Source organism: Melanotaenia boesemani, chromosome 16, assembly GCF_017639745.1.
Source record: "Melanotaenia boesemani isolate fMelBoe1 chromosome 16, fMelBoe1.pri, whole genome shotgun sequence".
NCBI lineage: Eukaryota > Metazoa > Chordata > Actinopteri > Atheriniformes > Melanotaeniidae > Melanotaenia > Melanotaenia boesemani.
The window spans coordinates 26,698,904-26,712,987 of NC_055697.1; the positions used below are offsets into that span (position 1 = coordinate 26,698,904).

The 14,084-nt window shown below is 35.6% G+C and overlaps 1 protein-coding gene across 1 annotated transcript in view; it reads right to left on the reverse strand.

Annotated features, from left to right (window-relative positions):
* LOC121656109 (contactin-associated protein-like 4) overlaps positions 1 to 14,084 on the reverse strand; it is a 68,844-nt gene that overhangs the window by 44,432 nt on the left and 10,328 nt on the right. Inside the window, exons 2-3 of the mRNA XM_042011155.1 lie at positions 9,410 to 9,520; positions 1,201 to 1,394 (exon numbers count right to left, since the gene is read on the reverse strand). Of these exons, the coding sequence (XP_041867089.1) occupies positions 1,201 to 1,394; positions 9,410 to 9,520 (305 nt within the window). The remainder of the gene's footprint in view (positions 1 to 1,200; positions 1,395 to 9,409; positions 9,521 to 14,084) is intronic.

Sequence of the window (14,084 nt, forward strand, 5' to 3'; positions counted from 1 at the left end):
GCCAGGGTATGTCCAATGGCCAATCTGTCCCTGCTGCTATGTTAAGTAAATGTGACCTTTTTTTCTTTTTCAATTGATGATGAAGAGCTCAAACAGAGCTATGTCCACAATGTTTTAATAATTTATGGGGTTTAGTTTGCCCACCTGATTAACTAATTCCTCATTTATAACGAGGAAAAGGGTAATGATGACAGGTAATGAACTGCAGACCTTTCCTGTTGTTTTTTGTGTGCTGTCAGGATGTTAGGAGTGTTTGTGTACAAACATAAACAGGATGAGAATAACTACGTACCCATACTATTCCAGCTGACAATTAAAAAGAGTAGTTCATAGTTGTGCCCAGCTGTGTGCAGAAGACAGCTCTGAGTCTCTACACATTATTCTAAATACAGTATCGGAAGTTCTTGTCCAGCATGCAAGCTCTTGACAGAAAGCACAAACCACACCTCTTCTCTTTACTGGCCAGCTGATTTACCCCACAATAAGAAATATCCAGGAATCATTGCTATCTTGTTGGAAGTAATTGTTCTGGTTGATGTGATCTATGACAGTGAAATTGTGGTGCTGACCCCAGCAAATTGAAGTGATTGAAATCATGAAAGGAAACTATGAATTCTCAATACAAAAATATGCTGCAGTCATGAAACATGAAATCCTGCAAAGAGATTTTTAATTGCCATTAAAACCTCAAAGGGTGGGATCATTCATTTGATTAGATTTGGCATTTTATGATGTTTTAGATGCTGAGTTTATGGCTTTTATGATGTTAGTTTGAAGTTTTATATCATGCCGATGCATTGCCCATTATGACTAATTACAAAGTATTTTGGGAAATGATCTATATTCTTCGCTGATTGTCTTCACAGTTAAAAGCTCTCTTCTTTTCTAAGGGGCCTTGTATGGCAAGCCAACACTCAGCCAATGAACTCATTGTGATTGGTTGTTTAGAGCATAGCAAAAGCTAACGACTAATTTAACACTTAACATGAAATATTTACCCTTTGTTTTCATCTCTCTAAAACAACAACAAAGGCATGAATGTAGGTCCTGTCTAACAACTGGAAGACATCTTTACGGTGTGTTCATGTGCAATTTTATTTGCTCTGATACTCAAGATATGTGAAGCAGGGAGCCCTATTGCATGACCCAGTTCACCAATTTATTAAACAATACTTTGCATGTGTCAGTATACAAACTCACCCCTATAGTGCCTTCTTGTCTGTATTGTTTCCAGTTGTGTCCTGTGTCGCTGAACATCAGGAGGTAGGACGTCTGCCAGTCAGAGCTGCCATAGCGTCCTTGTGTAGCAACAGCAGTAATATGTGTCCGTCTACCCAAGTCAGCGTCCAGCCACTGATATTTATCTGAATTCAGAGGAGACCAACCTCCTGCTCCTACACAGAGAGAGACAAAGGAGGAACATTTTAACTTTGCCTCATCTGCTCTAACAATAAAACTAAATTCTTAGAGCTTAAAATAATTTCTTAACTGAGCTTATGTCATTACAAAAAAAAAAAAAAAAAACTGCAGATGTAAGTGTTGTATCTGCTTTGGTGCTTCAGTAGAATTTAATCAGTAATTGAAGGTACATTTAAAAATTTGCGTCACAAAGTATGTTTAAACGAATGTTTTATTATAAAATATGAAAATGGACAGGCCACAGCTGAGGCCTTGTTAAATAATGAAAGTACTAAAATGTGCATGATTTTTACAGAAGTTATATATAACATAAATATACAGTATGAGGGTTTTATATGTCTAAGGATGGCGTGTACACTCCTAACACACCAATTACCAGTAAAGTGGATCACATCACTCCAGTCCTGAGGTCTCTACATTGATTTCCTGTCCATCAAAGAAGCTGTAAATTGTTTAAGGTCTTAATACATTTCAGACCTTCTGGCATGGTATGAATCTAAGCTCATCAGGAACAGTTTGTTGTATGTCCTTGGAATTACAGCTAAACATGGAGAAGCTGCTTTTAGATTTCATGCGTCTTAAATTAATTGGTTAAAATCCCAGAAAACTGCACATTTGCATTTAATCTGCTTCCTTTTTATATAATGCATAAAACCCTTTTCTTTTCATCACTGATTTTACTTGATTTAATTAGTAAGAAGAACTTTGATTTATAGTTTTAACTATACTGTGGCCCTTACTCAGGTTTTACTTAAAAAAATGCACATTTGTGTTTAATACATTTTCTTAATGCAATATCAAGAAAAGACATGATGTTAAGATATTAACAAGAAGAACGATGGTGATTATTAATCACAGAGGGATGGAGCTGGAGCAGATTTATATAAGCTTTCTGATTTTTATTAAATTATTCTCACATCGTTGAATTAAAGGCTTCATTCATCACCTAAAAAAGCACATCGATACTTAACAAAACATGCTGAACCTCTTGTTTAAAGCTTTAGTCCTTGACCACTGTTTTTCTTCTTAGACCTTTCATCTCTCTCTTTTCTTGACTTTGTTTGCAATATAAAGTAAAGTAGAGGGAACCAAACAGAAAGCAGAGGCAGCTGTTAAAGTTTGATGTCTAATACTTGTGAAAAAGTTTGGAAACTCTGCTCAAAGAGAAATATGTTATCATTCATATTATAAGTCACAAGCTCTAATTCTCAGTAATAGTAGAGTAGTGAATATTCAGTGTTAACATTTTTTTCTTTCAGAGTTAAAAAAGATGACATGGATGGCTTTGAAATGAAACTTCTAATTAATCATGACAGTTACAGACCATCATTAGTGTCGACATTTTTTTAATCACCACAATTCCGAGTGACAGCCATACACTGTAAGAGTTTACTGATGAACAGCGTCTGATTTTATTCCCCAAAATAACTTTTGATTCTGGCCTGTCAAGTTAGTCACTTGGTATGAGATTTATATATCTGAGAAGCACTTACTGCCACTTGGTGCCCCTTTTTTAAATCAGAGAGACAAAGGAGTTTCAAGTTTCTGAACTATTATCAGGTTTGTGGATGAGAAGAATTTCATATTTGCATGTGGAACGACTTCAGTGCAGATTAAGTGAAGTGATTAATTCAGTCATTTTTCCCTTCTTTTTGAGTCAGCAGCTGCTTTTTCAATATTTGATTCAGTTGCATGGTTAATGTTTTAAACTTAACATCAAGGCTGGACTTTCTGACCGAAACAAAATGACTTTTAAACATGTCAAGCTGAGGCGAAGCTGCCGGTGTGATGTTGTCAAAGGAATATCAGGTGAGGCAGAAGAGGCAGAGCTATCAGGTCAAACAGCTTCACCACAAATGTCAGAGGACTTAGAGTTTCTTTGGTTTTAACTTCTGTTATCAGAAAAAATAAAAGAGATGCTTGTCCCACATCTGGAACTTAATTATACATCTTTATCAAGTATTTAAAATGCTGTTTTGAGTAGAGATTTGACCATATGCACAATATGACAGCATTAAGCTTTTTCATTTTAATCTAGTTTAATCTATTTTATATCTCCCATAAACGCCTGTGGATTTCATGTAATTACTGGAATTTAATAGATTATATGATGGCTATTAGTGCAGGAACAGACAAAGCACTATCAGTCGATAACCTTTAATCTGTGAAATGATGCGATAACAGTGTGTTAGAAGAAGTTTTACTCCAAGGGCAAACAGTTTTGGTGGGAAATTGAGGCAATCTTGGATCAATCTGTGTGCTATCAGTAACATATTGTGTGTTCCATCATTGAATCCATGTCAGAAAATATATTTCACCAAATGGAACAGGAAGCGTGCATTTTTAACACCTTAAAGTTGGAGCTTTAGTTTATTAAAATTCTACACTAACATTTCTTTAAGTGCACATCTCTGCACTTTATTTGCCGCATAAATATATTTTTGACATCATTAATTTGTGCTTTCTCTTTTTCAGTAGGTATCCCTGGCTTGAAGTGCTGCTTACTGACCCCTCTTTCCTATCTTCTTCACTCCATACCGGCCTTTCTGAGTCTTATTCTGCTGGAAGTTTTCTTGCTTTACAAACCAGATTTTTTTCTCACCACTGTCACTGTGCATGCTCAGGATGGGAGACTGAATTAAATAGAAGATTACATGCAATCTGTTGTTTTCCTTAGCTAGGCAATGCTTTTTAAATTAATTGGGTTATATAAACACGGTTACTATAATGCGGGTCGTATTATGGATTTGTTTTAATTGGATTATAATTGGACTCCAATGTACTGCAATAAATTGGACTGTGTATTTAAAAAGAGCCTTGAGATGACTTTGTTGACTATAAAAATGAAGCTGAACTGAATTTGATTGAGTTAACAATTAGTTTATAGGTTAGCAATTCACGTTTCATATAGAAAGAATCACATACAACAGTCTGTATTTCTTTATTCATTAACTTTTATTTAGTGTCATTCCTTTTTCTTGAAGATTTCGTGTTCATGTTTTTATTTATTCTCTGTCTTCAGAGAGTAGCTATGTATATTGTTGGTTCAGTCCCATAAAAATTTATATAAAAACAATTAGTGTCACCCAGAGAACCATCTGAGTAAGCATCTGAGTATAATTGGCAGGCTTAATGTTTACTGAAAGGTTTACAGTGAAAACAGGATGACTGCAGAGATTTTTGGATGAAACACAAAACATCTAAGTATTTTCTTTGAACAGATGTGTATTGTAGTGTGTGAGTTGCTTCACATTTTGCTGGAAAATTAACTCTGGATGTGGCATCTCCTCAGAGAATCACTATAGGGAATGAGAAGCTTTATGTCCCCTACAGCTGCTGCTAAAGGAGCAAGAGCTGTTAATGTATTCCCAGAGAGAACAACTTGGATTTAGAATATAAATGTTGAATTAATGAAACACTTTGCTATATTGTGGACTTCGTCTAGAGTTTGTATTACTGCTTTGCAAAGAGAATACTGATCAATACATTCCAGTTCTGAACTTTTCAGTTCTAGTTTGTGTCAAATATATTGCAAAGAATGCTAAGGTTGTGAAACCTGGATGATGAAAGGTGGTATTGATTGGGGGGAAAAATCAGTAAGAAACCAGTGATATATTGCAGGAATCACACCAACACACACACACACAAGAAAAAACTTTGAATGAAAGAGAAGCTTTTTCAGATGTGCTAAACAACAAACAAAAAACATCTAACTGATGTTGTGCCATTCAGATGCATTTGATCCCCCGTCCTGAAGCGTGTCTTTGGGGATCAAACTGAAGGTGGTAAAAAGACCGAGCAGACTGCAGAAATAAAAACAGGGCAGGTGTGTTTGTTCAGTTTTTGCCATCAAATACACTAAGAAATCAGCAACCAGCAGGCCTCCGCTTCCTGCAGTCTTCCAGGTGGTGAAATCATCCAGATTCTGTGTTGCCTCAAAGACAGACATCACAGTACTTCTATTCCATTTTTTGTAAGGTATGAGGATAAATGAAGTCTAAATGCACCAAAAACAGCACCTTTATCAGCAAAAGAAAAAATCTTTCAGCTTCTATCTTTTGATCTAGAATCAATTGAAAAGTATTCATCAAAAAAGCAAAAAGAAAGCATCATCTACCATCCTCTCAGTCTTTTAGCCTAACTGTCACATTATGAGGTGCTGGCTGATTTGAGTCCAAGTGATTCTTGTCTTTGATGTTGTGTGCTGTGTCATGAGTAGCGCAGCTGCAACACATCAGAGCAGAAACAGCAGGGCTTCTTTTACAGCCTATTTGATCTGTACATCCACTGAAAACACTGGAGATTATAAAAGAAAGCAAGAAGAGGCGAAGACAGGGATGCAGGAATCATTTATTGATGTGGAAGTGATAAATTTTACATGCAGGTACCAGAAAGTATGGTTGAGTGAACAACGGACAACTTAAAACTTAAAACACTGTGTCCTTCATTTCATAGCACAAGTTGGAGGATTTCCTTGTTCTATCAGGTAATAATGTTCACCTAAACCTTAGCTGGCTTTAATCTCACTGTTAATCTTTTAGCACAGCTTGAGATGTCAGCACCCTGGGGTTGTACAGGAGTACAAATTTGGTTTGAGGATGATTATTGAGGTGTGTAAGCATTTCACTTGCAAAGCTTCAAACTGCAGAAGTAAAGCACCTACAGTGGGAGGTTTCTGAGGTCTGACCAGTCACAGCATTTAAACTGACACTTGCAGTGCTCTGCATTGATTAATGATTGATCATCTCACACCTTTCTAGAGGTGGGACAAACTTGGCAGCGAGTGAACTGCGAGGTTTTGAAGCTGATATGTTTAAACAGAAAAAAATAAAGGAGCCACTCACCAGGAAAATATAATTTTAGGTTATTAAAAACTATGCTCCACTTTTTTGATATACTACTTTTTCTGTTCATACACACAGTGTCTACATGTCTTTCATACCTACGTATTTTATGTTTGTTTTTTTTTATATTTTTATATGATATGCATGAGCAACTTTGGCCCAATGTGTAAATCTCTACAGTTATAAAAAAAAGCAGGTATTAGAGTTGGTGGTGTGAGAAACAGCTCTAACACCTTTTGTTTTTTTCCCCTGAAGCTTGGATATCACTGTTTCACACAGTGGCTTTGATGTATTGTAACACTGAAGAAAGTATTTAATGACAGGACAAGCACAATCTTAGGTTTAGAATAGGATAGGATTAGGGAAAGATAGGATTTGTTGGTAATATTTGTACAGAAACTTTAGCATATGGTCTTAAAAAAACAAAAACAAAATACTTAACATCCTGCATGTATCTTTTGCCTGGGCTGGAAAAATGGACAACTATGCAAATCTTGGGAACTTACAAGGGCCAGATGGATGTGTGAATGAAATCTAAAATGGTGTGAAATCAAATATACCACTTACTCCATCAATGCACCACAGCTTAAAAGGACGCCACACAACGTGGCAATTTGCTTTACAAACCATAGAAGGTGATGTAGGCTGTGTAATAAAAATTTATTCTACGGTGTACCTCTTCCCGTTTTGGCAGTGGCACCATAAGGATGTGTATCTTGAGGTGCTTGTGGGTCCAGACTGCAAGCTGCTGTCCAACTTTAGGAGTAATTCATTACTTGGTGTTACATAAAACAATGATTTTATATTATTTGAATTTTACTGTATGATTATTTCTAACCATGTGCATCACTTAAGAAACAAGGACATTCCGGTTTCAGTGCACAGCTTTTTCAATTTCTTTTATTCAGTCTTTAATATTATGTTTGTTTAATTTTCCTCATCTGCCTCACCGTTGCAAACGGCCCACAAGTCTTTACCTTTTAGGTGCATCTTTAGGTGACCTATGCAAAGTAGGGCCAGCTGGCCCATCTTTTGAAATTTATTATCAGAAATAAGCCATCTTCTGGATAAAGATTAAGCAAACACATTGCCACATAATACAATATATTTAAGCCTAAACTATGACTGTTTTCCAGCTCTAACCCAGTAGTTTTTATTCCTAACCAAATGAAGTTTGGTCTTGTGTTTACATTTAACTATAGCAACATCATAAAAAAGATTTCATTTTAGAAGTGAAGGTGTTTCTGTGAAATGTCATGGTAACTGAGCATAATAATGATGCTATAAGCTCTGCAATGGCCTAGCGACCTGTCCAGGATGTGCCTCACCTGCTAATTGCTGAGATAGGCTCCATTTTCCCAGCGACGCTGAACTGGAGTAAGTGGAAAGTGAATGAAAAAATGACTGATTGGAGATTTAAGCTATCACACCATCTAATCTGGCCTCCTCCCTCCTCATGAGGCTTTTGTGACTTTTTAAAGCAAAACTATGTTTCCAACCTTAAAACTGCGTATCTGCCTCATTTTAATGGCATGCTGACATTTATTATACACATTGCTGGAACCATTGTTGCCATGCAGCATCTCATGGCTGAGAAACTGGATTTCACAATGCAGAAATCTGGATATCAACACATTGGGCATTCTGGACACATTTTAGCTGATTTAATAAAGAAACCCAAGAGGACAATATCAAAGGAAGCCAGAAAAAGCAAGACAGAAAGTAACAGAGCAAGAGATAAGAGAAGCCGTGGGTTGGGGACACCAAAATGATAAAATTAGCATAGTAGCTTTGAAAGCGATATTTGAGAAAGATGTCTACTGTACTGTAGAAATTTCCATATTAGTTCTATTTCCCACCTGCAGAAGGTGGTAAATTGCAGAACAGCCTTAGAAGTTGTATTTAAGGGCATTAACAAAAGTCCTACTGTCATGGGGGATGTGTGTGGGTTATTGTCATGTTCAAGTCCATCATGACCATGGGTATTATTATGTTTTAGGATCATCGGGTTTATTATGCTTTTATTTCAATCATGACCAAAGGGTTCTTGTTCTGTTATGTCTAGTCATGTTAGGAGCTTACGTTATAGTTTTGTTATGTTTACGTTTCTGTTCTTATGTCAGGATTATGGTTTTGGTCTCTGTTTAAGTTATTGTTTAAGTTTCTGGTTCTTGTCATAGTTATGTGTATAATTGTGTAATTATATTAGGATCTTGCTTTAGGGTCTAGGGTTTTGTTTTGTTAGGCTCTGGCTTTACAGCTCAGGGTTTTTGTCATGTTCAGTTTTTGTTAGGATCATTTTTTAGGTTCTTGGTCTATGTTTAGTGAAGTTAAGATTTTGTGTTTTTATTCAGGTTACAATGTTTTAGGTTAGTATGTAAGATTATGGGTTTTGGTTTTGTTAGGTTCAGTTCAGGTTCCTACTTCATCAGGACACCTGGGCTGATTACTCATTCATGTCACCTGTTGTCAAGTGTTTCTGTTGTGTATATTTACTACATAGTTCTTGTCATTTCTATCATTCCTGTCCTTCCTTGTAATCTCCTCCTGGTTTCAACATGGTTTTATCCTGAGTGCCTAATGGTTTCTTCGTCACGCTTTGTCAGAGTTTTTCACTTTCACAGTTTCTAGTCTTGGTTAAATCGTGTCATGTCAAGTCTTGTTTTTAGTTTTGAATAAATCATTCATCATCTGCACCATGCTGCCTGCTGTCCTTAACTGCCTGTGAGTGGATCATTAGACCTACTAACTACTGACTTTCTGTCCAGGTCACAGCTGCAGTTGCATGCAAATAGCTGATTTAATGAAATTCAGTCAGGGTTTAATCATAATTTGTATTTACTAAAATGGGTGGCTGCTTTTTTATTTATTAGGAGTTAAGTTTAAGTTGTTATGGTCAAAAACTATAAAAAAAATATATAAATAAAAATTGCATATTTATTAGTATATGACATTTTTCAGTTTTTGTTTCTATAAAATAATGATGCATATTACTAAAAAGAATCTTGAATCTAAAAAGCAGAGTTTATTTTATTTTGCACTAGAAAGAAGCAGAACACTTTTGTGGACGGTTCTTGGTCAAAGCTTATTTATGATTAATTGACCAAACAGCATGTCAATATGAAAATTACAGTAACAGGACTTACCTTCTCTTCTATTCAGCTTTGCAAAGCCCGGCCCATGACTGCTGGACAACAGCGAGGAGCTTCTAAAGGATGATGGCTGTAGACCTGATATCAGCGGACTGTGACACATCTCTGAGAAGCACACAACAGACAAAAAGTGAAAACCATCATATGGAAATGAATCAATCCAAGCTGAAATGAGAGGTAACAAAACTGTAATGCACTTTAATGAGACAAATTTTCTGCTATTTTAACTTGTCACATGACTTGCAGACACAGCTGCATGTGTATAAACATAAACTTCATAAACTCCAGGCAGGAGCGGTACACATGTAATTCAGTTTCATCATAAACTATGAAGAGTTGTAGGGGAGATGGCTTTAACTAAATTCCCCTGGTGTTATTGGAGGTTTCCTTTATCTCAGAAAACTCCACAGATATCCGTCAGGCTTCTAAAGTTTCTGTCTGTAAAGGGAGCTTACAATGAAAGTTAGTTACATCTTTTCATTTGCAATAGCAATGATATGTGGCGATTAAAAATGAGCTAGAAACCAAATATTTAAGTATACAAAACATAAAGTTTGTATCTGCTCTTGAAAAGTACAATATAAATTTACTTGTTTACTTAATTGCTCAGTTCAATTAAATTAAAATAACTTTATTTTTACTGCTTGCATTCTGTCCATAAAAAAAATCATAACAAGTCCACAAGCAACATTCAAAGTCATTCAGGACGTGTTGGCCACACATCAGAAAAGAAACCATTAGCAAGTCATTAAGAAAGGGCTGGCATCAAAAAGAGGTGTTCACATAATTACTGTGTTACTAGTACTTTTAATCCATTAATGTCTATTTCATGAATGGCTTCCCCAGCTGTCGACAGGAAATTAAAGTAGGTGTAGCCCTCCTCCATAAAAAAAAAATTATTATTTTGCAATTAACCAATTTTTAGTTATCAGCATTTAATCATCTCTTGAAGTTCTACAGCCTTTAGTTTGACATTAGAAAAAATGTGATATACCTTAAATATTACTACAAAGAACAACCCAAGACTTTTTTTAAAAAGGTCGAAGGAAACTTTGACTGTTATAAGAAGACTGGATCTGTTTACAACCACATTTTTAATATTAAACGCACTTTTGTATGTACTTAGAGAGAGAAAGAGAAAGAAAAAAAGAGAAAGAGAGAGAGAGAGGGAGAGAAAGACAGAAAATGAGAGAGACAGATAGGAAAATAGAGAGAGAGAGAGTGAGGAAGAGAGAAATAATATAGCTTCCAGCTTTTAAAATCCTAAGTTTCTGTGCGTAGGAAGTTTAAGCTTTTGATGGCAGTGATATGATTCCCCATGAGACAATTTCTTAAGATTTTAAACTTGTATACTGTAACTGTTACACAAGCATAAGGATGCTTGACCTTGTTTTTACTTTCAGCAGTTAAGATGGCTTCACTAACTCATAAAAGAATTATGAGAACAGCAAATGTGTTATCAGAAGAATAGAACATTTCTTTATTAATATTCTAACCAGAAATTGCTTATGGCCCAGAAACAAGGTTGAATTCACTTTACGGTCTGGTGGCTGACTCAAATGGATAGAGTATTTATATAAAAAAAAATAAAAATAAAAAACTTTGATAACATGGGTCTAATATTCCACTTGCTGGAGCCAATGGAGCACAAAATCCAGTAATAAAACAGCAGGAAGTAGAGGTCCATGCTGAGGAGAGGTTGAACCCCCCCACAGCGAAACAATGACCATGAATATGGTGATGGAAATGCCACTACAGATGTAGTCTCATTGTTTTGCACTCTTTTTTATAGTCTTAATACAATACAAAAAAGATTATCTTGCTTAAACTAAATTGATTTAAAGGTGTTGTAACATTATTATTATTATTATTATTATTATTATTATTAATAATAATAATAATAATAATAATAATCTCTGAAAAATTTTTCTAACACATGGTTATATAAATACTATTGATAATTAAGGCAGTTCTGAAGGCAAAAGTTTCATTTAACTATGTTAACTGGAGAAAAACACAACATTTGTATCCTCTCAGGACACTGTTTTGGTACTTTTTCATTTGTCAAGAGAGAGGATGCCTCACCCAAAACTTTGTGTAGTTATAATTTGAAATCAGACCCGTAACAAAGAAGCTTCAAATGCAGTTATCTCTTCTCTTAATTATTTTATTGTTTTTGGTTTTGGTCAGTGGGAAAAAATATTCGATAATCCAGACAATCACTTAAGGTAAAACCCTGTAAAAGAAAAGTTTTGACAGCCATATAAACTTCCAGCTGCTGTGCTGTACAATGTGATGTGTTAAAACTATGCTCATGCTAGCAGGCCCAACAGAGTAAGATTTCTGTCACTGGAAGAATAATTCACACATGTGTTCAGGTGCCACCAGATTATCAAAAAGCAGTGCATGTGTGAAAGGAGATTATGCCAGACTGTAGCTTAATAGTTGGCTGTAGTTAACAGATGGGATGCAAATGTATGATCCTAAATTACAATCCTGGCTGTAAACACATCTTAGATAGTCAATTGCTGTTGCATTTGCTCTTCCAACAGTTTTATTAAGTAGGCCTACAACAAAAAAGCCAAATGCAAAAGAAAGAACAGAGTCCAATAGAAGTTTACGGCCAGGTCTGAAGTCAAGCACATGCCCTTCAGCCAACCACTCATGCATTTATGAAAGTTTAAATATAGGTCCAATATAGACAAATCCTGGGAAATGGAGCGAGTGAGCAGTATAAATAGTGCATGTGATATAAAGAACTGAACATTCATATTATATTTGACATTTCTGTGGTGAAGATGCCATTTTAATTCTGACTGACTAAATTCCAAAGTTCTTGGTTTTAATAAATGCCATCCTCCACCGCTTTGCTGTTGATGCTGGAGTATAATGAGATTGTTCAGAAGTAATAGGAATGATAATACCATGGATCTTGGATCTGTGTAAGCAGTGCTAAAGAGAACAGATCAAAAGTGCAAGTAGTAATGAAAGGTGATTATGAACATTTTCTGCTATGAATTTTTTAGTTAGCTTAAATATCATTTTCCCCACATTATTTTAGAATGAAGGTATAACAGAGCAGAAATGTGTTTAATCATATTGGTCTGTTTTTATAGCTCTTTTAGCTCGAGAAAGGACATCCAGGGTTTCCAGTCCTTCCTTTGACATTTGTTCAAATCGCTCATAAAATATATTAAGTCTATATGTATTATCTGGTTACAAAATGTTAATTAATTTAACCTTTTTGCGAAAGATTCAGGACTACTATATGATGTAAGAAAAAATCTAAATCAGTCTAAAGAAACACTTTTACAGTAATTGTAAACATGTTAATTTAGCTGAGAAAATTTACTAAATCAAGCTTTTTAAAGTCAGATTTGTTGCCCACATAATGCGGTTATGGGTTGATTTCTTCCCACATGTACACATGCAATAGGATTCAAACTACACAAAGCATTCAGCATGGACCAGAACAGTGTTGGACCCAGAAGAAGCCAGTACACTAACCTGCTCTCAATCCCCACGTCACATACTGGCGCTTGGCCAGGAAGCTGCTGTGTTAGTTTGAAAATAGAAGATGCCCCCAAAGTGTCACTTTTGGATGTACAGGGTCTTCTGAGCTGTTAAGTAAAACAGCTGCAGGATACATTGCCATGGCAATAAAAAACGTGATGGAAACAATATCCTGTCGCTATTTACAGTGCATTTGGTCATTTTTTCATTAATTTATTTTTTGAATAATAACTAAGAACTTTTATCATTTAAAAAAATGGAACCATTCAGCGTTTTATTCAGCTTGACACAGAAAACACCAAGACGCTCATTTCTGTTTGGTTTTAGCCCAAAGGTGATGATAATGATTAAGGGAAGTTTTTGCCATTTTCAGGAAAATGATCTTTGCATAATTTTGCCATTTATATGAGAAAAAGTTTAAAAAACAGCGATGATAAACCATAAAAGTGCTTATACCCTTCTATAAATACTGCCAATTACCTTCGCATGACAAGAGCCTTGTTTGCTATATGATGGAAGAAAAATAGTGCAACATTGCTGAGGTGTGTGATAAAATAAATAATCAAAAATAAGGATCTATGCTTTGATATTCACATAAACAAATAATTGGAATTATAGCAATAGAATAGTTCAACAGCACCAAGGAACAAAACTAGAAATGAACATGTAAGCTTTAGTTTCCTCTAGAAATGTGGTAATTAAAACCCACAGCTTCAGCTCCAACAAACTGTGGCCACCTCCCCTGATGTGAGGGCCTGACCCTGTGTGTGGTGGAAGATTTTAAAAATACAGAAGTGCCTGTGGTCATTGCAAGAAATTTTGGGGGGATTTTGAACCCCCCAAACCCTTCCTGCTGGTGCAAATATTGTGTTCTCTTATTCTTGTAACCACTGCTTCCCCGATGTGATATTTAGGACAAGGGCATAATTGCATAAAACAAACTTTGTAAGTACACTTAGTGCTGAGTATCTGACCATTTTTTTTCAATAAGCATCCGAAATGCATGAACAGTGCTGTCATCTTCATTAAACATTTTGCAAGAGAAAAGCCAGCTTTAACATCAGATTACACTCCTAACCGCTTTATGTACACACACTTTGCAGATTGTCATGCCTAATTGATAACTAGAGCAGAACTCAGCTCCAAATTCTCTTTG